Raw genomic sequence first — 24300 nt, 5'->3', positions numbered from 1 at the left:
TACTATTGTCAACTGATTAATTATATTGATTTACAGTTGACTACAGTTGCATCGAAATCGTTCAACAGTATTGATAAAATGGCAGTTAATCATAGGCCCTGAAAAAACAAGCTTCAAGAATGTGGGATAATATTATCAACAATTTTCCAGGAATGACATAAAGACTGTCCCCATTGCATAATTAAAACCATTTAATTTATCATACAATAATACAGTTCAGCCTTCAGTCACTCTGGACCAGATGATGGCTTGCAACTGCAAATTATCGATTGTAAAAATTGCAACCATAGAACTACTGCCTAGCGGAATGCTTAAATAAGTTGAGCCTTTTTCAGGTCAGAAACAACTCCACGATCTTCACTGCCTCTTTCATTGTACAGTACCTAAAAAATTTACAGGATTATGTAAAGTTTGCTGCAAGAACATAAGGAAATAAATTTTCTTCTTTTTTACTAATCATACCTTATCAATGATACCATACTCAACCGCCTCACTAGGACTGAAATATTTTGGACGCCTGATATCCTCATCGATCTGCTCAGGTGATTTTCCTATATGCCTTGAGTAGAGTTCAACCTTGAGAAGAAATAAAATAGTTAGGTTTTCAATAAAATTGTTTATCATGCCTTAGAACAGTAGCACTTTTATTTAGAGACAAATTGACCTAATAGATCATTTTATTCATAATGCTTTTATCAGGATATAAGTAACAGAATTTAGAAGGCTATAGAGTCTGGAAAAGATGAGATCCATGTATTGTTGCCTTCAAGGGCAGTAACATTTTCCCAAAACTACATTAACTAAAAAGGGTTAGCTAATGAGATTCTTATAACTAATACATACGCCATGAAAAAGGTTTCCATTGAAAGATCCAGCTAATAAACTAAGATTGGTGTTTGTCCATGCACAAATGAAAAGAAATGACAAAAGGAAACCCTGAGTGGAGGAAACCGTGTCTCATAAGGAGATCACATTCCTATAATCTCCTGCTGATATCTTGCATGTGAAGGTTGAGATCAGCCAACAGTAGTTTATGACTAAGCCACAAAGCTAGGGTGGTTGCATTTGGGCTTCATCCTACTGTGTGGCCCTCTTTTTCTTTTCTTTCTTGCGTTTTTTTTTTTTTTGGGGAGAAGGGGGGGTGTTTAGTCTTGGCATAACTGTTTCTTGGGGTATCTTTGTTGTTGTCATAGCCTTCATAATTAATAAGAGGGTAATTTACAACGCCACCCCCTGGAGAATGCCAATATTATAAGGACACCCCCTCTCTTTCACCAAATTGGACTCGGACCCCCTGCCGTCAGTCAGTGTTACAAAATGCTTTGAAATGACGTTTTTGCCCTTATGAGTAAAACACTGGTAAGTTACCCATTTTCATTATCCCAAAATACCCCTCTTTACTTTTTTACCATTTCATTCTCCTTCTCTCCTCTACCAAAGGTTCAGATGAGTTCCAGCCAAGATAAACAGGACAGTCACCGGCGAATACTTCTCTTTTCATCCCTGGCGAGAAGTGGACTTCCCATCGCTGCCATCTTAGGTCGCCGGCAAAAAGGTTTGTTTGTTTTCTTTATCCTAATCTTCCGAGTTTTGCCGTGCTAAGGTTTTCTCTCTCTCTCTCTCTCTCTGTTTTTCCACCAGGTTCGGCTGAAGTTTTTTTTTTTCTATGTTTTTTCTCTGTGCTTCGTCCCGGTTCAGCTGAAAGTAGAGCTGAGTTTCTTTTCTTTCTCTGATTTTTCTCCCTTTTTTTTTTTCCTGATGTTTCTCTGTTCCGCTCTTCTAGCCTTTTGAAGAATTGAAAGTACTCTTCGTCCCCTCCAACTGGTTCAATCCATGCTCTAAGGGCTGCTTGTCTCCATACTTTATTGATTCACTGCTCAAAGTTAGGTTGTGAGTTAGGTTTTCTTCTTCAATCGATTTTGGGAATAAAATCTTTAAGGGCAATTTCGGCACTCCCCTATTTTTAAGGGTAAAATGGTATTTTAAAAAAATATGAACTGCTGATATCAACATTCTTGGTATATTCTGTAATGTTGACTGACGGCAGGGGGTCCGAGTCCAATTTGGTGAAAGAGAGGGGGTGTCCTTATAATATTGGCATTCTCCAGGGGGTGGCGTTGTAAATTACCCTTAATAAGAATGAAACCCAAAATTGCGGTACTGGTATCTGAAGTGTTGGGATCTTGCATGTGTTGACACGGGTAATTCACCTCTTAAAAAGAATCTATGCAACAAAGTTGCTTGTGAATTTCAGTTCCACTTTCCGAGTCTACCTATATTAAAAAAGTACTACCCAAAAGAGAAGAGTTGGACTTTCAGGCTTGGTTTGGACCTTAAAAATGGGAAAAACAAAAAATTGGTTAAATTTTACACAGCGGATCAGCATAATGGAAATTTTGAACTTTCATCTACAGATTAAACTCCCATGATCACAGGTAGGAAGGTAAAAATCTCACTTGTTCATCCTTCCCCTAGGAATGGCACCAAAGGCGTCACCGGACGAAAGGCCTTTCATAACCATGAAACAGGGAAGAAAACTGCAACTGGCCATAACCAAAGGCATCACCGGATGACAAGGCATGCACCGGAGGGTAGTAGTGGCTTGTTTCCTCACCAGATCCTGCAACTTTACTAATCCATTCAACAAGTGGTGAGATTGATCCATAAGCAAGGTGATTGAAACACCAAAGAGCAGCCGGCACCAAAGGCGTCGCCGGATGAAAGGCCTTTCATAACCATGAAACGGAGAAGAAAACTGCAACTGGCCATAACCAAAGGCATCCGGATGACATGGCATGCACGGGAGGGTAGTAGTGGCCTGTTTCCTCACCAGCTCCAGCAACTTCACTAATCCATTCAACGAGTGGTGAGATTTATCCATAAGCAAGGCGCCTGAAACACCAAAGAGCATCCGGCAGCGATCTTGTCTCTCTCAGTAAAAACCTTCCCTCCGGCTCCGTCCTTGTATCTCCTCACTAATCCGCAAATCTGTATCTCTCACAAATCCATGGCTGACAGTGGCGGCCTCCAATCCATTGGGGGTCCCACATTCCCCCTTCCCCCCCCCCTTCCAGTTGACTTCTCTCTTGGGTTATCATCAGGCCAGTACCGAGTCTGAAACCAGTTTTAGCCCTAGACCAAACCAACATTAGCCCGATATTTAAAAACAGATAAGAGACCGAAACAAACCAAACCGATAGCTAATTGGTCTAGCATGAATGGTGCTAAAGGCCTCGGCCAGCCTGACCGAAACTGAACCATACTGCTAATCTGACACTTTTAATCATAGGAAGAAATACTCCCATGAAACATGAGAACAACAGGTCTGGTTAGAATCTGGAATGCTACCTAAGGACAGATCTCATCTCAATCTCAACTGTTTATCCTAATCATGAGAATTGAAACTCAGACCATCCAAAAAAGAGCAACCAAGTGCATGAGGCTCCCGCTATTGCAGGGTCTGGGAGGGACAAATGAACACAGCCTAACCCCCTGCTTTGCAGGAGAGGCTGTTTAATAAAATATACTATACCCAACACCTCAGACTAAAGCCTTATGTAGTAATTATAAAACTAATTCTCTCATTCAAAAGTTTCCGAACATTATATAAAAATTTCTTCCTTATCCTATTTCCGAGCATTTTAGGGAATCACTGCACTGTGCGCTGAAATCCAGACTTCAAGTTGGTCACAGACATATTTTGTCATAAATGAAATTTCATACTTCTTCCTAACATTCCATGTGGATTATTCCAAATAGAATGCAACATTTATTAAAAATTGCATGGGCCATACAACAGGATTACTGCACGACTAAATTGAAACTGTGGCAAAATCTTACCAACTCTTTCTTCACATTCTTTACTTCCTTTCTTGCAAGGTCAACATCTGTTGCTTGACCTTGAAACCTTGCAATTGGCTGCATACAGAGAGAAATATTGTTTTAATATTAAGATTCAATTGACATATCTAGAGCCATATGAAAGATGAAAATGGAAAGCAAACTAAGTCATAGTACAAAGAAAGATGAAAATGGAAGGCAAACTAAAATTATAGTACCAAGAAAGATGAAAATGGAAAACAAACAACAATCATAGCATGCACACACGCACACACACACGCACACGCACGCGCACGCAAACAACAACAACAACAACAACAAAAAAAAAGGGACTTTAGCAACTTTAATAACTAAGAGAAACCTGCTTTATCATGATGGTTGAAGAGGGCAAAGCGGAACGGTTTCCTTTGGCACCAGCAGCTAAAAGCAGAGCTGCTTCTCCCCAAGCATTACCAACACAAAGGGTGAAAATAGGTGGCTTTACATACCTGCAGTAAAGGAAGCAATTCAACTTTCATTGACCAAAACTAATAAAGACAAAATACTTCATGGTATGAAAGAATGCGTTTCTGAATTCATATGCATATAAACTTAGCCCTAACATTTCAAGTCTGCAATACAAAATTGTTAGTTCTAACCTTCTTTTTTGAAAGAAATTCACATGCATATTAACTCTCTGTTAATCTCTAATACAACAACAACATCAAACTCAGCCTAATCCCAACTTAATGGGGTCGGCTACATGGATCCATACCAAAAAAAAAAAATTCCAAACAGAATTGGGGGGAGGAAAAGATGAGATAAGAACGATGAATGTAGATAGATGAGAGTAAGAGGAAAGAGAAACAGCCCAACAAAGTAAAAAATGAAGAATAAAGTAAAAAAAAAAAAAGAAGAGTCTTCAGTCTGACAAATAGGCCATACCAAATGAGGGGAATACATGGAAAGAACAAGAGCTATGTCATAATGTTCTCATCCCAAGAGGAAAGCCCAACATCACCCTGCACTCCTCATATGCCATTAGCTGATCCTCCCTGCCCCTCCCCCTCCCCCTCCCCCGCCCCCCAAAAAAAAATATTTTATAATTTTTTTGTTTTTTTTGGGGGGGGGGGGGGGTGGTGTGGGGGTGGGGGGAAGGGTACAGCTAAGATAAGATGTTCCAAATATATAAACTCCCAAGTAAGTTCAGATTATTTTATTTTAATGATGAATGTATTTTCCATGCTTCATGGCTCATGAGTCCAAGTTTTCTGTTTGGAATTGATTCTGACATGTGAGGCGAGTTGGCTGCCCAAAGGTATCCATGTCTTCCTCAAGCTATCCACTTTTTTCAATTTTTTTGTTGTTGAGGGGAGGTGGGGTTACTAATGCTATCCGCTTTCGATGCGCCAAGATTTAAAAATATTAAACAGCTCTTAGTTTTAAAAAAAAATTACAAAACAATGTGGACAAAAAAGGCAGGCATTTATAAGTTATGACTATGTGTGGCTAATCAAGACTCATGATATGGACCTAAGCTGTGTCATATAACGCTCTCCCAACACAGGCCCTGAAGCCCACATTATCAAGACATAACTTAATCCCTCTTCTTGGGGAAGCTAAATGAACAAAACAAAGTTAAACAAGACACTATTTGATGAAAAGAATGCAAGTTTTTGTTTGGAATCCTGCTATACTTCACCAAGCGTATTGAGGTGTGCTATATCAAAACATGCAATGTGGCAGTACACTAGGAGAAATCCATGTAATAGAGGACCTCACGCCCATCTCAGTTGTAAAATTTTGGCCTCAAAATGAGCAAGTAGCTAAAAGTTTTTAAACCAAAGTTCCAAAAAAGATGAGACAAAATCAACACCCAAGGAAATGAATACAAAATACAAAATGACAACTTTGTAATTTTCAGCCAACTCATCTGCTCATAGACCCAAAATGAGATGAGTGTGGGTTCCTCTATTACATGGACTCATGTCATCTCATGAAGCTATACACTGCACTACACAGTGAGGTGTAATTTCCTCCCATTAGTCATATGTTAATTATTATTGGGCTCAAAATCGTGGGTTTAATAAATAGAATCGATTTTTTTTTTTAGGGGGGGTAATGTAAGATCGAATCACAAGTGATCCAATCCTAGACTATTCAATAAAACCAAATTCAGGGACCAAAAGAATGAATAAAAAAAAAAAGAGAATTCGATGGAGGGTTGAGAGGGGGAAGAAGAACTAGTGAACGGGCATCTCACCCACAACAGCACAAGCCATCTTTTTTTTCATTAATAAATTCGTGTTCATTGTTGTAGCCACTTACAAACTTATATAGAAGACTCAAAACTGACTCAAACCCTAAAAAAGAAAGGCCTAACTCAATCTTTAACTAATTGGGAAACCCAAACGGACTAGGAAACTGAAATAACAAAGGAAATAGACTCAAAACAGGACTCTAACTAAACTAATGAATTAAATCTCGTTCTCCTACTTTCTACCCATATTTTAGGCCCATTAAAGTGGCTCATTGCAAAGAAAACTCATAAGATCAAAGGCCCAACACATATATAACCCAACCCAAAGCTTATTTGCAATAAAATAAGCCCATTAAGTGACTTATCTACATTAGGGGGTGTGGAGATGAGGTGGAGCGGGGTGGGAGAGAGGGATAACGATTTGTATCTTCAATATCCTCTTGCTAGCTTCCTAGCTTACCCACCAGGAAACTACCAATCACCAGTACATTTGTTGCCTACTGTCACCACTCGCCATAATAACATTCCTATTTTGTTTAGATAGGTTTTCCTGCCATTTGAGTAGTTCCAATTGAAAAATAAATTTTGAAATATTTTCTGTCTTATTTTTGGAACAAGCCTCTTTCTTCACATTGCAATGCAGCTCAGCTTTCAATTGCAGACTTCTACTCAAAATCTACAAGGTGCGGATAGTTCCTGACCTGGTAAATTGCCAGTGCTGGTCCACACCCATGGCTAAAATGATTCAAAAAATTGACCAATGATGATTCTTGGAATTAATGTTTTAAATTGCTGAGTTAATTACTCAGAATCTAGAAGGCATGGATAGTTTAAATTCATATCAGAACCCCAAGAACACCATACAAAATATCTGATATTGCACAGATATTTCTGGAGAACAAGGTTCAAGTTCCCTAATATGCTACAAGTTATTTAACTGAACTCAAAAGGTTTTATATCCAACAGCCCCCTCCAAAAAATAAAAGATAAAAAAAGTTGTATCTTGCATCAAAGCATGTTGTAAGAAGCCATAACATGATGTAAACACTAAACAAGGTACTTATCTAAGAAAATGTAAGTAATAATGTCATATCTGCATATTGATACAAATACATATATGTACAAAGATGTTCTTATTTCATGAAATGAAGATTTGCATCTGAATTCTCTAAATCTGTATCTTGCAATTATCAGAACCAACAAATGGAAATCATCAAATAATCTAAGTCTGATTGGCTTGATTGAGTATCATGACCATAAAGAATTTCTCATTCCAGACCAAGTCATACTATATTCCATGAAACTGAGTTATTTTATTTTTAGTGAACAATTCACCAGACAACCCTTCTAATTTGTAAAATCAAAATTTATTACCCAAGATGATGAGGCCCAATCTTTTCTACTAAAGCATTAAATCATGTCAAGGTAGACAAAAATAGTTCTTGTGGAGTGTTCATGTGTCACAGCCAGAAAACTGCCTTAATTGGAAGAGTCTTTGTCTTTAGTCAAATCTTAGACAGTGAGACATCAAGAGCAATCAATTGGAGAAGTTCTAGAAGAGTGAAGGCTTTACTGGATTTTGTTTCCTTTTTCTTTTTCCAGTTTGATACTTTGTGTACAAAGAAGATGTTCTGGTGACTTTCTTTATTATTAGTTTCCTCTTTTATTGCTTTCCTTTTTTTATGTAACTTGTCCGAGGACAAGAAGATAGTTTCCTTTCCAGTTTTTTGTTTCTTTTTTTCTACTTTCTTGGAAGGCAAGCCATTCATGTCTATATATTTTACACGACCCTTAGAGGTCCTAGACAATTTGCAGATTAAAGAAAGTTTGCTTTGTGCATCCCCATTGTCCTGTGAAAGGCTATGACTGAGAGAATAAAAATATGGTGCGAGACCGTGGTGAAAGACCCAAGTATGAGAGAGACTACCCTATCACCTTCTTCTTCTTCTTCCCATTATTCTCTATTTTCTGATTTAATTTTCTGAGTTGTTCCTTGATTCTGAAATTTATTGATCGTGTTTAAGTTGCTGCCTGGGGTTAGATCATTTGTGATCCAACCTTACACTACAAAACTGACTAAAGTTTCAGGGGGAGGGGTTCCCCTCACTTGCCTTAAAAAAAAAAAAATCTGTGGGTCATTTTATTCAGGTGTCAAATTGAGCAAAATGTGTGTGCCACATGGGCACCAAACAAATAAGACTATTCTCTCTCATTTGAACCCTTGCTTCCATCATGCCCAGTTATATTGTAGAACACGTTTAGCTTTGTGAATATTCATTTGAAAGCTTCCCCAAACACCCCCCCAAACCAAACCCAGAAGTTACAAGACAAGATATTGAGATCTCCTAATCAGAATTTGTAAGTCGTCAAATGCTTTTAATCATAACATAACAAGAAAATACTTAAATTTGTGAGCCTAATGAATTTATAAACAGCTTCCTAAGAATAAGTAGCAAATGTTTCACAAAAGAATCATGAACTAGGTTATAGGGTATATAACCTCATAACATCATAAATGGCTAATGCCTCTGTTTCATAACCCAGCTTCTCCCCACCCTGGAACAAAGAGACAATTTTTGTCAAAAATAAGAAATTAAGGATTGAATGACAAAGAAAATATTATATGCACAAAATAAAGAACGAACCATTCATAAAGAAACCAAGACATCATAAAAACGAAGTACTTGAACAATACAACAGAAAATATGGGGAAAAAACTGCGAAATTTAATTCAAGTCCAGTTACATGGAGTATTTGGATGGAGAGAAACAGAAGGGTCTCTGAAGGGTATGCAGAACCAGCCTATCAGATCAGAATGAAGGATATAGAAATAATCCAGCTACGGTCTTCAATTTGTCAAGAATTTGAAGTTGAGAGACCATTCTGCATCCTACCCTAGAAGAAAATAGCTGTTCTTTCCCATGCAATCTAGTTACTGCAAGTTTTTTGTACAGGGCTTTGTAAAGTATACCAGAGTTTCTCTTCTCAATCTTCAACCAGAATTTCTGATTTATCATGAGTAAAAAGGTCGAAAGATAACCAGTCCAACAAATTCTGGGGAGTGACGATCCAATGTGTGTAGGTCATCAAAGTATTTGAGTAAAGAAAGGCGAAAAAACTCCCGTTCTGCTCCCGTTTCGGGGAATAAGATAGGATGATGGTTAGAAGTTTTGGGGAATCCTCTCTTAAGCAGTCAGAATCCTCTCTTTGCCTATATTGTCCTTGCCAACCCTATTAAGTTGGGATGAGGCTGAGATTTTTTTTTTTTTTTTTCGTCAATCTAAAGAAAGTGCAAAACAGAAACGTTTGTAGTGAAGAACGGAATTTCAATGGGTATAAATTCATTAGAAACAAAGTTAAGCAGATAATAGGGAAAGCAACGGTTATGAAATATGAGAATCTATAAACTAGCCAAACTGCGGGAAAAGAAAAGTAGAGATTTCAAGCATATTAGATGTATTAAAAGTGAGGATGGTAATATTTTAATAAACGGTAAGGAGATTAAAAAGAGGACTAAATATTTTACTCCAATTTATTAATGAAAATAATACTAGTACCTTAGAAGGTAATAATAACCATCAAGGAACTGCAAATCTTATATATACAGAAAATAGGGGTGGCTGAAGTAAAAGAAGCATTGAAAAAATGAAAATAGGTAAAGTAATATGTCTAGATGGTATCCCAAATCCAATAGAGGTTTGGAAGAGTATGAGAATTTGTGGATTATCATGGCTAACAAAATTATTTGACAAGACTATAAGCACAAGGAAAATGCCAAATGAATGGAGAAGAAGCATTGCGGTACCGATTTATAAAAATAAAGTGAAATTCAAAGCTGTAATAAATAGAGAAGAATTAAACTCATGACCCATCCTATGAAATTATGGGAGAAAGAAATTGAAGCGCGATTGAGACAATAAACTAATGTTTCTGATAACCAATCTAGTTTAATGCCAGGTTGATGGAGAACCCTTAGGGAAGGGAGGGGAAATCAGAGTAGAGAGGGGGAAAAACGGAGAATCACACTCAACACATTCATTCAATAATCAAATCACTCTCTAAATCTTCAATCGATTACAACCAATATATAGGAAAATAGGAACATGAAATTAGAAACTTAACTGAAATGGAAACTAACCTAAACTAGGAAACAACTATATAAAGGAAACCAAAGCAAGGAAGTAATTCCTACTCCTACGTTCAAGTCTGGAAAATAAAAGCATGAAATAAAATACTAAGTAAACTACTAATTTTATTTCCAACCCTTGTTGGACCAAAACCCTGGGTTGGACCGGTTCTTCTTGGCTCTTGGCTTTCAAAGCCGGTCATGTTGGTCCAACCAAGTAAGGGCAGCCGTATCTGCATCAACTCTCCTCCTCTGAAAAGAACTCGACTCCGTCAAGTTAGGGAAAGGACCGAGGAGACTGTCTGAAGGAATACGCTGAATGAGGAATGATCCCACCATCTTCTTGAGCTTAATTTCAAGGAGATCTTTGGCAGGATGAAACTTCATAGTCTTGTTGGCATGCTTGAAGGCATAGGTATTGGCATAGCCACAATACTGTACTTTCTTATTAAACAACCAAGGTCGACAAGAAGGATATGGCACACCTTCAGAGGGAGAACATCACATTGGACTGTATCCTTAAATCCACCAATAGAATATGTGACTAAGCACTTATCTGTGATTTTGAGATTAGTGTTGTTCACCCATGCAACCTTGTAAGGATTAGGATGTGATTCTGTATTCAATCCCAGCTTACGAACAACGTCTTCAGAGACAACATTAGTGCAACTGCCTCCATCAATGACCAAGGTTAGCAATTGATCATTGCACTTCACACTAGTCTGAAAAATACTACTGCGGCGCCAATCTTCATTTTCAGTGGCCTTCTGAGTGGCCAACACATGACGAATGACATAAAAAGGATGTTGGTCCTCGTCACTGAGAGTGTCATTGACTTCACCTGTTGCACGCTCTTCTCTTAAATCAACTGTGTCAGAACCAAGTTGCTCTTCGGGAATATATGGTATAGGAGAATCCTTATCAATAAAAGCAACCAATTGGCTGGGACATTGAGCACTGATATGTCCAAATCCATGGCATGGTAGCACCGAACTGTAAATTTTGAAGAATCAGAAGGTTTATCTGAACCACGCCGAGGGGGTGAGTATGGGCGAGTAGGCCGTGAAGATGACATTTCAGAGACATGTCGAGGTGGAGAATACGACCGACTAGGTCTTGAAGAAGCCATAGATGTAGCACTAGCCTGTGGTTTGCTAGATGACCTCTCTTGGGTAGGAGACTGTTGCCAAACAGAACTAGTACCTCGAGAAAAAGTATCTGCAAAATTTCTCCGATTATATGGGCGTTTCAGACTTTCCTCAACCTGATATGCTACTTGTACGGCGTCTTCCATGGTAGGTAGTCGACTAGATGCAAGGGCAGCACTAAGTTGAGGGTGCAAACCATTGTGAAATTGGGCCACTAAGACTTCTTCATCCCACTCAAAGTCAAAACGAGTGGCCAAATAATAAAATCTAACAACATACTCTTCAACGGTCAAATTCTCTTGTTTCAACTGTGCAAACCTGAGACGCATGCATTGCTTGTAATCAAAAGGCAAGAATCGCCGATTCATGACTTCATACATTTCAGCCCAAGTAGTGACCAAACCAATGCCTCGGGTTCGGTTCTGTTGTTGTTGCTTGATCCATCAGACTCGAGCCGTGCCTTTCAGTTTGGCCTCTGCAAATAGGATCTTTCGAGCCTCAGTCAACCCGTACCATCTGAAGAATGTATCTAAACTGTGAATCCAGTCAAGGTACAATTCTGGATTATTGTCTCCACAAAAATCAAGGACATCCAGTTTTGCTGCTCTTTCTGCTCTATCATCATGTCTACCAGTCCCATATGGTGGTGAAGGTGGTGGTGGTGGTGTATGATGTGGTCGTGGTGGTGGTGGTAGTGTTACTGGCGGATCCTGTGGAGTGGCGTTGGAAGAATCCCCAGATTGAATGGGACTCTTTCCTTTATCCGCTGCCACCAAACGATCAATAGAAACTTGCATAGATTCCACCATTGTTTTTAGGGACGTGACCATGTTAGTGAGAGCATCAAATTTTGTATCAGTTTCTCCTTTATAGGAATTCAGCTGTTGAACAACTTCACCATTGGCTACCATGGTGATGAGTAACAAAATAGCACTCAAATAATAATGGTAGAATAGTAAATAACTGAAGGCTTAAAGGGCAGGGGCAGAATAGTAAATAACCTTTTTTTTGGGGCAAAATTGTAATTTAATTTTTTTATTTTTTTTGGAAGTTCAAATTAAACCACAAAAGGGTGTGTCACGTCACGTGTGGGACAGGGGTTTAATTGGAAATAAAAAAAATATATGGGACAAAAAGGAGAATAATGGATAAAGGGAGGGGTATTTCTGGCAAGTCAAAAGAATTTAAAATAAAAGAAGGAAGAAAATAAGATCGTGGGTTGGGGTTTCACTGACAAAGGGGAGGAGGGGATCTCTTACTCAGAGATGGAATGAACACCAGCAGGGGTCGCTTCCAACGATGGGAACAGCGGCTTACGAGAAGGTTGAAGCAAGATTTCAGGCCTGCAGGATGTTCGAGCATAACAGGCGGTGGAGGAAATCCGGAACAGGTATGTCCCCGTCTTCTTGCTTCTTCTTTTCTTCTCTGCTCCTTTTCTTCTGTTCTTCTTCTTCGTCGACTCTCTCTTCTTGCTGCTTGTTTTCTTTTCTTTTTTTTTTCTTGGTTTGATCATGCCTCTCGCTGCCTCTTCTCTACTTCTTCCTTCACTTCCTTCTGGTTCTATTTTCTCTCTTTCTGCTCTTTTCTTTTTTTTATTTTTTTTTTTTTTTTTTTTTTTTTTTTTTTTTTTTTTGGACAGAACCCTGGAGAGGGTGTTTGGACTGAGACCCAAAAAAAAAGAGGTCGGTGGAGTTGTGGTTCGGCTTCTCTGTTTGCAGCAGAGCTTTTTTTTTTCTTTTTGGCTGATGGAAGTCCGAGGCTGAGACGGGGGTAACAGAGGCTCGGTGGGGTTTCGGAAGGGTTGAAGGGGTGGGATTGGGGTTTCAGCTGGGACGATGGGTATGAAGATTTTTTTTTTTTGGCTGTTCTCTGTCACGGTAGATCCAAAAACAGAGAATAGGAAAAGGAAGAGAACGAAGGAGGATCCTTCGGCTCTGATACCAAGTTGATGGAGAACCCTTAGGGAAGGGAGGGGAAATCAGAGTAAAGAGGGGGAAAAACGGAGAATCACACTCAACACATTCATTCAATAATCAAATCACTCTCTAAATCTTCAATCGATTACAACCAATATATAGGAAAATAGGAACATGAAATTAAAAACTTAACTGAAATGGAAACTAGCCTAAACTAGGAAACAACTATAAAAAGGAAACCAAAGCAAGGAAGTAAATCCTACTCCTACGTTCAAGCCTGGAAAATAAAAGCATAAAATAAAATACTAAGTAAACTACTAATTTTATTTCCAACCCTTGTTGGACCAAAACCCTAGGCTGGACCGGTTCTTCTTGGCTCTTGGCTTCCAAAGCCGGTCATGTTGGTCCAACCAAGTAAGGGCAGCCGTATCTGCATCACAAGGAAATCAAACACAAAAGCTATCTATTTGCTTAGGAGACTAACGGAAAGATTTAGAGCATAACAGAGAGATCTTCATATGGTCTTTATTGATTTAGAAAAATCCTATGATAGAGTTCCGTTCCTAGAGTGTTAATTTAGCAAGTTTTAGAGAATAAAAATGCTTTTAAGGCAAATACGTAGACGTAATTAAAGATATGTATCATGATGTAGTGACTAGTGTAAGAATTATCAAGGGACAGGGTTGTGAGTTCCCAATAACAGTTGGATTACACCAAGGTTCAGTTCTAAGCCCATATTTGTTTGTACTAATCATGGATGAGTTGACTAGAGATATTCAGGGTTAGATCCATTGGTGTATGCTTTTTGCACATGATATTGTTTTGGTGGATGAAACAAATGTTGGGATAAATACAAAGTTAGATTTATGGAAATCAACCTTGGAAACAAAAGGTTAAGTAGAACAAAAAACAAGGTACATGATGTATAACTTTCATAACAATAGGACAAAGAGTGGAGTGATGAAAATTGATGATAGAGAACTACCACAAAGTGATAGCTTTAGATACCTAGGTTCACTCATGAATAAAGATTAAAGAAGGAGAAATCGAGGATGATATTATACAAATAATTAAAATAGGGTGAATGAAATGGAAGGGTGCTTCCGGAGTGTTGTGTGATCGGCATGTACCTTTAAAATTCAAAAGAAAATTTATAGAACGGTTATACAACTAACAATGATGTATAAGGCTGAACGTTGGGCAGTAAAGAAAAAACAATTGAACAAACTTAAAGTGGTGGAAATGGGATGTTACAATAGATGAGTGGTAAAAGAAGAAAAAATAATATAAAGAATGAACAAATTAAAGCAAACCTGGGATTGCCCCTATTCATATAAGTTGCGAGAAACTTGTCTGCCACCATTCATCTGAGGTGGCATGGACATGCACAACGGAGGCCTTCGAATGCTCAAGAATGAAGAAGTGATTTATTGCAAATCAAAGAAGCAAAAAGAGCTAGAGGTATAAATACATGGGTTGAAGGATTCTATAGTTTCTAACATAGATGTGCAGTTTTTCAGTTATTTTTCGAAAACTTTATGGATGAAGATAAATACAAAACTGAAATTCTCTACGGCATTCCATACCCAGATAGGTGGTCAGATGAAAGTGGTTAACTGAAGTCTTGGCAATCTTCTTTGATGCCTTGTTCGACATCATGAGAAGACTTGGCCCTCTATTCTTGACATTGCCGAGTTTGCCTAAAATAGTTCCATCCATACCACCGGTCGCACTCCTTTTGAGATAGTGCTTGGTGTCCAACCAAAGCGATCTGTGGATTTGGTACTTTTGCCCCGTAATGCCCGATTAAGTGTTGAAGCGGACAAGTTTTTAAGGCACATTACGGAGGTATACGCTGATGTTCGATGACGTATTGCTGTTAGCAACAAAGGCTAGCAAGCTACTGCCAACTGACACAGTTGCTATGTGGAGTTTCAACCAGGTGATATGCTTATGGTTCGAATTCCACCCAAGCATTTCCCTCCCAATACTGCCCACAAGATTCACCCACAATAAATGGGACCATACAAGGCGCTGAAACATATCAGTCCTAATTCCTACATGTTAGAGTTACCTCCAAAGATGAAGATAAGCAATGTTTTCAACATCGCAGACTTGACTCTTTATGTAGGCATCATTCCAATGAGGGCAATATGGAGCATGCCCTACGGCTTCCCCAATTTTCAACCCCTATAGATGATGTGAATGAAGATTTCCGTTACAACAAATTTACCACCATGCAAGTAAGGGGTACTATTCGTTCTCGTCAAATGGAAGGGACGACCCGTCAAAGACAGCACGTGGATCTATGCCGATGATTTTCAATGTCTTGATTCGGATCTCTACAAGCGCTACATGTAATTCCTCCATTCGTCAAAGATGAATGATTTCAAGAGGGGGGGGGGGGGGGAGGAGCTGATGTAGAATGAGACCCATGTTTGCACTCCACTATCACAAGAAGAAGAAAACCAGAACCATCCTTCTTAAACTGGTTGATATGGTCCACCGACCAGCAAGTTCAAGTCCACAATTTTGTCCTTATTTTGTCCTAGTCAGCCAGCTACCAATTGAAGTATTACAGCATTTTAGTAGCCTCCAGTTTGTTCTATTGATTTCAATAAACACAGCTGATTTTGTATTTTAGTGAATGCTTGGGCTGCAAGAATCAATTTCAGCAATGGAAAGGCTTTGTTTCTATTTTGGTTCCTTTGCTTAAGTCTTAACAAGCAAGCATTGTAATTTAGGAAGTCCCTTATTTCCTTAGAAGAGATTCTATTCCAAAACTTTCCTTTTTGTTAGACTTTCTATTTTCCAGTTTAGTTTATAACAATAGGACTTTTTATTTTGTAATTTTGGCCAAAGCTATATAAAGGCCAGAATTGATTTGTACAAGTTACACAGTTATTGAATGAAATTGAAGCTTGCTTGCTTGAGGTCTGAGAGAGATCTTTGTTTCAACAGATGAGATAGCTGTGGGTGAGAGGCCCAAGGCTGAGAAAGCCTAACCCCCTCCCACATCTATCCCATTGAATTCTCTACTTCCTATTCTCTTCTTCTTCTATTTTATTTGTTTTTAACTGTGAGTTGAGTGATTGAATAAGCCCTGTGGAAGCTCTCTTGAACAACCGAACATCAGCCTCAGTTTGAAGATCAGAATACCCACCTGCTGCCCAGGTTGAGACCTATGTTCTGTTGGGATTTTTTATCTGCTGTTTCTCCCAAGGCTGAAGCCAGATGAAGCCACCGTTTTAGGTTTTGTTGGAGTTCCTAGAAGAGAGACTCGACCAGATTTTGGGCCTGCCCCATATCCTTGGGCTAGTTTGTGAGATACTAAAAATATCCAATATTAGATTTAATTTTGCCCTAAATCTGGTTCGTTCATACCACTACAGTCAGTGTTCAGTTTCAGTAGCTATTTGGAGATTTTATCAAGCAATACAAGGCCAACACTTGACCAGATTTACAGACTCTACTGAGCCTTGCTTTGTGAATTCTTAGTTGACACTGATTTGACCTAATTCTGAATCTATTTTCAGATCTATCCTTTCTGTTGAATATGACCTGTTATGAGTCTTTGTTGGAGCTTGTGATTTATACTATTAGGCATAGTTATCAAGGCGAGAAAGCGACCAAAGTGATGGAGGATGGTCAAAAATCAGACCAAGGTGCCAGTCCAAGCTGAGCCGCCTCATCACCTAGGATACGCCTTGATACCTATGCTATTGGAACTGATTACCTTGGTGATTAGTCTTACATTATTACCACCAAGCTTGATTTCAGAGATTGATCTCTCTCTTGGTTGCTGTATGTTGGATCCTCTGGGTGTTGCATTAGGGAGGATATTGGAATGATTCCTTCACTCAAAATTCAAACCAATTGGGTCAGTCTTGAGAAAGAAATCTCTTCGAAAAATTCTGGTTTCGCTAGTTCTGCCGTTCGAAGGTTGAAGATAACCCTCCCACCCCCCACCCTACACCCTAAATTCGACATATTTCTCCCTTTTTTCAAAACTACTCCTCCCCCTTCTCTTCTTTACTACTCCCTACCCTTTACTTCAGACTTATTCCAAGTCTATCCTTTTACAATACATCATATCCCTGTTGTATCCCTCCCCATATCTTATTGCAAAGTTACCCTTTAAGATTAGCCTTTATTTACAACTTTGTCACCATCCTTCTAAACTTCAGTTTATTTACTGTTTTTCCATAACGCCTTTGATTTGAGAGTTCTCTTGCTCGTGTTGGCTCATAGTGATTCCAAATAGGGTAAACCTTGGGATCGCATTAAGTTCTATAATGAAACTTTGAACAAGAGACAGACGAGCTTCAAGTGACTTAGTGGTAGCAGCAGCAAAGAAAGTACAAAACTCCCCTTCTTCCCTTCTTCCCTTCTTCTTTGGCTCAAGGAGACTGGAGCTGCAAACTTCCATTCTCAATCAAGGTTACCCTCCTCTTCTTCTTTCTAACCCCCCTCCCCCTCAAATATTTAATTTCCTTTGGCGGTTTTTCCCCTTCTCTCCCCCCTTTTTCTTCTTCTTCCTACTCTTCTCCCTTCCGACTTCCATTGTTCCCCCCCCCACCCCACTGTCACATCCAACAATGTATCTAACGTGGTCAACATGCCTATCCATGTCCAAAACATGTCAACATAGTAATTTCCTGTCGGAAGCAATGTTCCATAGATCACACAAAAATATGAAATGAATAAACTTTACTGAAACTTGTGAACTTGTCCTATATTGGGGATAAGCAAAAACTTGTAAACATTATTCTGAAATTAACCAAATGCTATGAAATATTACCTTATATGCTTTCCCAGTTTGTATGAAATAGTTTCTAATCAAAAGAGAAATAATATCCAGCTATAAGGAGTTACGACCAAGGTGTCGAGTTTCGGTATTGCACAGGCTATCAGAAGCTGGTTTTAAGAGATGTACCAGAGAGATGCTAGATAAGCTTTGATATGCATGGATATGGTCATGATACAGGAAAAACTATATCTTTAAGAATTTTACACCATAAATAAGTAATAAATAATGAAATCCAACCAATATCAGGTTAACTCTATCTTTGCGGCATCTATGTGATTCAAATCTTCATTAGCAAGTGCAATATCAAATGATTCAAACCTACTAATAAGTAATAAGAAGTAATCAAGCAAATATTTGAAAAAGAAAAAGTGCAATTTTTTGCTTGTTTAATCACTCCTACTAGGTCAATTTTTAGTGTAGATAGGATCCACTTAGGTTTCGCCAAAAAAATTCAGAATAGGAAGAAGTATCCTTTCAAAAAATAGGATTTTTTTGGGTTTTGGCACCCTGTGTATCAAGTGTATTGCCATACTGGTTTGATACACTCCTGTAAATAAATATTTTGTTTCGATTCTGAATTGTAATGGTTACAACCATCCCCCCTTCTCTCTCTCTCTCCGGAAGAGGAATGGCTGTGATACAACTTTACATACCAAATTACCAACAGTATAACCATGGATGAATCATCGTTGGGGGAAACAGAGAATCATGTCTAGACACTAAAATGACTTTACCAGTTTACCACAAAACTTGCACCAGGAATAAGTCAAAAAAAGTCTTAATGGTAGTGCAGATATTCTCATGGATACGAGTGTTCCTGGTTTCATATCGTTGCAGTTGCTTCAACTGGCTCAACCTTACAGATCAATTATGTAAAACTAGATGATACTTGGGAGCTTAAGGGGGTGGGGGGAGAGAGAATTTGTCTGTGTATTCTCAAGAAAATTTGGTAAGATTAAAGAAGAAAGGGGGGGAAAAACTTCCTATGAGTGTTTTCCAGCAAGTTTGGTAAAATAAAGATAGTGCTTACCTTTGTTGTTCCAGTGGAGTTTATATATAGGTAGATTGGCTTCTCAGCATCCTCATACTGAAGATACAAAAATTCAGCTAGGATCAACTCTGTGACAGAAGGAACAAGAGACATGCCCAAATATACAATTCGATTCTTGTACAAGTAGGATGCTAGATCTGGAGGAGGTTGCTCCCATGCACTTCCTCTCAAAAAAGGAATGACCTGTTAAAATATCAATGGCCATGGAGGCAGGAGAAAACCAAAGGAAATGCCAATTAGAAAATGAAGCAACATTCAAATATATTAATGCAATGAATAACAACATCAGTGTGTAAGAGAAAATGATATGTAACTTCAATTAGGAGCAAACAACAGAACTATGGACAACATTGACCAGACCAATCTAATGGTACCATAAACATACATAAGCTAAGGCATACTAAATGAGACAAAAGAGAGAAACGGTAAATATATAAAAAATACAATGACTAAAAAAGATCACATAGTAAATATTAAGAAATAGATACTTTTAGTTTAGTATGTAGATAAATGGTAGGAAGAAATAGCTAGAGACTGAAATCTTGAAACTCAATTTTGTAAGGTTCATCAAAAACATATTTTAGAATAGGACAACCACAAAGTAATTCATTCCCCTGCATTTAAGGTTCCTTTCATCCAAAAGATGCACATTTTAACAAAAAACATAAGTGGAAGTAAGAAGAGAGGGTACTTCTGCCCCTATTTCCAAGTAACAATCAATAGCAATTCGGTGTCCTAAACCTTAAATCATTTTGATTAAGATGTCATCTTCAACATAGAGGATGACACTTTTGGGTGGCAACTGAACACATCTTAGGTGTATCAAGGACCAAGCAAAATTTGTATTTGGAATGTTAGAAGGACCAAACATTTTCAATTTAAACTTTAAATCTTGCTAAATATGATTACCTAGAAGTAATGGGGATATTCAATTTCAGATACAACCTAAGCTACTGAGGAGTGTTAGTTCACTTATAGCTTTTTCTTTTTGAATAATGAGGAATAGGAGAAATAAATATGAATATGAGATCAGCATGTTTTGCAAGTGGATATAGGAAGGGGATACCCACTATTAAATGTGTAACGCCCTGACCCCACAACAAGCCACCACATTGTCCACTTTGGGGCGAACACCTGACAGCTTTAAAATGCATCTTGACTATGGAAAGGGTGGTAGAGGTTATCAACTAGCCTATCCCTCTTCCCTCTAGTCAATGTGGGATTAAAGAGTTTGCCACCTTCAATGCCTCTCCTGGGTCTTGCCCAACCTTTGAGCCTCAACTGATAGGCCGTTTCTTGGGCGTGACAATATGCATGTCGTGTAGTACTTAAAGTTCAGTGCAAACGGTAGAACATCAACTCAATTTGAGAAAAAAGCAGCATGGTTCAATAATTGATACAACCTTAAAGAACTGGGATAAACAACAAACTTGTGTAAGTTGGCCAATGAATCGGAGAAAGGGACAATAACTCCTCAATCCTATAAGTTTTAGCAAAGGGCAACCCAAATACATTGGGGAATCCTGGGATCCTAGCCACCCAAACGAATTTTACAGTTTCACCAGGAAAAGGCTCCCTACAGTTACACCTAAGCTCAATATCACATCGTGCAACAGCAAATCTAGGTCAAGGGTGCAAATTGCATTATTATCTCTGTCTGTGTCCCACAAAATTCAGTCTTTAATCGGTTTCTCAATGAAATAAGAACCTAAATACTTGAACATGACTGTCCAATTACACTCTCTCCAGACATTCCAATACATAATTCTTATCAATAAAGCTCTTCCCCATCAATCGGAATCAGAGATAGTAATAAGGAATTTACCATGGTGACGACCCCTCTCTTGCCGCGGGAACCAGATGAGATGGATGTCGGATTGAGAGACGAGGGTCGGATCTTTTGACCGCAGAAACCGCCATTGACACTTCCACCAACAAATGGAGCAATTAGGTTGCTGGTTAGAGAAGCTTTCACAGAAACAGTAGCCGAGGGCTTCAAGATATGTTTCGAGTTTCTAGTTCTTGAATTCGGAGTTGATAGCAACTGTGTGTCGAGAGAAAAGCGCGAAGACATGGTGGCTACCTCCATGGTTGGGTAACGGAAGAGAAGGAGGAGAAGAAGAATAAATAGTTACCGCATCAGTTGAGGTTGAAACACAGAAGAAAACGGTACAGAGGACCTGTGCGATAAGAGAAGTAGAGAATGAATGGAACGATACGAGGGTTTTTCTTATTAAAAATTGTTCTTTTCAAACAAATTTAAAACTCCACGGCAGCGGATAACTTATTTAACATTCTATGTAACCTCTATATTTTTATTTTATTTTTTTCTTTTCTGCCATAGGGGAGAGCGGATCATATGCTGGGACAAATAGCTGATTCAAAATGCTTGTACGTGCAGATGATTCAAACTGTTCCTATGGTAAATAGGTGCCATGTGTCCAACCTCCTTATGGAGGTAACCTTCCGTTACCTCTCTCTCTCTCTCTCTCTCTCTCTCTCTCTCTCTTCATTTTTCTCTAATTTCAAACATGTTTTAGTAACTGAAGTATCGTTTTTCTCCGTCTTCTTTGAGTGTTAATCACCGTCTCTGTGGGTGAAGATCAACTACAATGAAGCATAAGAAATTTGAGAGAAGAATTAGCTAAATATATACTTATTTCTAATCACAAATATATGTTTGATGGATGTGCAAAGGCATATTCAGAAACTTAAAATTGAAGTTACAGAACAAATCCAATAAAATCAATAAGGAAGAAAATATTAGAAGGGATTTATTAGGGGAATTTGCAATCAATCTCCTATACTTAGATGGATTGATGAGTTCGATTACTATACCCATGCTTGTAATGGTTTTCAGTCATCCATGTACTCACACATGATCAACAAAGTGACGATCGAGAATCTTAATAAGAGAGAGACATGAAAGATACTCACGATTTGAAACTCCCCACAAATAGAGGAGATAAACAAGGTTAATAAAATTGAATAATTTCAAATTCCTCAAAAATAGGTAAAATAAAAAAAAAATTATTTGAATAAAAAAAAATAATAGAAGGTTACCTCCATAAAAAAGTTGGACACATGGCACTTATTTATCGTACGAGCAGATGATTTAAACTGCTTGTATGAGCAGACGATCCACTCTTGGGGTAGGGTAGGGTAGGGTAGGGTAGGGTAGGGTGGGGTAGGGATATCAAGTGGTCGGGCCAGGCCAGTCTCGATTGGGCTTAGCTGGGCTCGGCCAATTTTAGGGATGCACTATGAACGTCCATAGATTTAAATGGACTTAGCTAAGGCAAGCATGGTACGATTCTAAGAGGGCTGGTTAGTCTCGAGTTTTAATTGGGCCACCATAATCGGGCCTTAACCGGGCTACAAATCTATTTAACTTTAAATGGACCCCTTTTAAAATTCGTTTCTTGATAGGGCTTGAAGGGGATACCAATAAAATGAGACAAAGATGGGCATAACAAAGAAAGATCATAGAGTTTAAAATGGATTAAACCAAAGACATAGCAGTTAAGTTACTAAGGTACTTGATGTTTAACCCACGGAATTCAAATCAATTAAACAATGTATGCACAACCCGAGTTTAGCAAGTTTAAATTAATTAAACTATGCCTGAAAAAGATGGATGTGTAGATAAGAACTACCACCATCTCAACTGTACATATCACAATAACCTTAGCAGTAAATCCAAGTAGTATTTAAGAAAAAAGAAAAAAATACAAGTAGTAAAGAGGTCGGGCTTAAACGAGTCGGGCTAAATTAAGCTTATAAATGTGTCAGGCTGGTTGGACTAGGTGGTTGCATTGTGTACTACCTGTTTATAAGCCCAACACATTTATTAATCGAGTCAGTCTCGATCGGACAATAAAAGTGTCGGGCTCAGTTGGGCCTATTGGTGCAGGCTTGGAATTGACACCCCTCGGGTGTGGGAGGTGAAATCTGTAACTTCTATTGGTGTATTTAGAACTTAAGGCTTTCGTTTAATTGCCCTTGATCTTATTTCTGGAAGCATTTAATGCAGTTTTTTAATGAGGGTAAATATATCATTTCACATAAGAACTGTATTAAATGTTTCATTAATTGACTTTCAACTTTCTAAAAACACCTTCTGTTAGGCATTCATTAAATACCATGGGAAATAATTTTTGGGAATAAAACAATGGGAAAAAATTTAAGGTTCCAAATCTATTGATAAGAATGCATATAGATAGTCAAAAATCTAAATTCAATTTGCATATGTATCCATTTAGAGGTATTCATATCCAGTCAAAAGGATATATCTATTCGATTTGGATAGATTACCATAAAAAATTAAGTAGCCCATGATCTTGAGAATTTTTGAAGATTCAATTAGTTTTAGAGAATGAGAAAAAGCGCTAAGAACCGAGAGAAGAGATATAAGTCACACAAGTCAGAGATTTAAACAGATAGTAAAAAATCTAAATCCAATCCACATCCATATCTATTCAGGTGTATCCACATGCAATCAGGGGATATTTGGATCTCATCACATTTGATTTGTATTCAATCCATTTACATCTCTATTTATTGGGTATTTTTCAAGTAAACCATTCAATTTTTGCTTTTTATTTCGGGGAAAACCTAATTGTAACTATAGAGGAGACTGGTAAAAGAAGGTTTTTTTTTTTTTTTAACAAAGAAGTTAAAACCTTATTTTTGTTTGCATTTTTAAGATAATATATATATATATATATATGAAGATAAATCTTATCATTTCACACTAATAGCTGTGATGGCATTGAAATAATGTTTATAGTCATCAAAAATTTAAACCGTAATTTGGGATTACTATCTTGTTGAAGGATTTTGAAAAATAAAACAATGGTGCTCTTGGATGCTTGCAAGTGTTATAATCTAAATCAGTTGATGCAGTTCTATGAACGTCTGAATTTTATTCAAGGAAATGAAAATACCATTTGAATTCTTTTTCATTTATAATACAAGGTTGAGGTTTCTTTTTCTTTTTATTATTATTATTATTATTCTAACCTGAAAGTTCATTAGGTTCCATTTGTTTGAAGATGGAATATTTACAATGGAAATTTTTTATTTTATTTTTTACTTATTTATTTATTTTTATTTTTTTCGTACTTGTTTTACTAGAAGATTTTCCTTGTGCCTGATTTTTACATGTAAA

The 24300-nt window shown here is 37.9% G+C and overlaps 1 protein-coding gene across 1 annotated transcript; it reads right to left on the bottom strand.

Annotated features, from left to right (window-relative positions):
• LOC122081876 (ATP-dependent Clp protease proteolytic subunit-related protein 4, chloroplastic) lies at nucleotides 1-21390 on the bottom strand. Its single transcript, XM_042649239.1, has 7 exons — nucleotides 20956-21390; nucleotides 19110-19313; nucleotides 8580-8635; nucleotides 4202-4328; nucleotides 3841-3918; nucleotides 463-576; nucleotides 1-383 (listed from the first exon to the last, which is right to left on the bottom strand). The coding sequence occupies exons 1-7, from the start codon at nucleotides 21217-21219 to the stop codon at nucleotides 312-314; spliced, it is 915 nt and encodes a 304-aa protein (XP_042505173.1). The 5' UTR covers nucleotides 21220-21390; the 3' UTR covers nucleotides 1-311.
• Nucleotides 21391-24300: the final 2910 nt, after the last annotated feature.

The sequence above is a fragment of the Macadamia integrifolia genome, chromosome 6, assembly GCF_013358625.1.
Source record: "Macadamia integrifolia cultivar HAES 741 chromosome 6, SCU_Mint_v3, whole genome shotgun sequence".
Classification (NCBI taxonomy): Eukaryota; Viridiplantae; Streptophyta; class Magnoliopsida; order Proteales; family Proteaceae; genus Macadamia; species Macadamia integrifolia.
The sequence above is the reverse complement of the archived record's forward strand: the minus strand, read 5'-3'. Positions and strand labels throughout refer to the sequence as shown.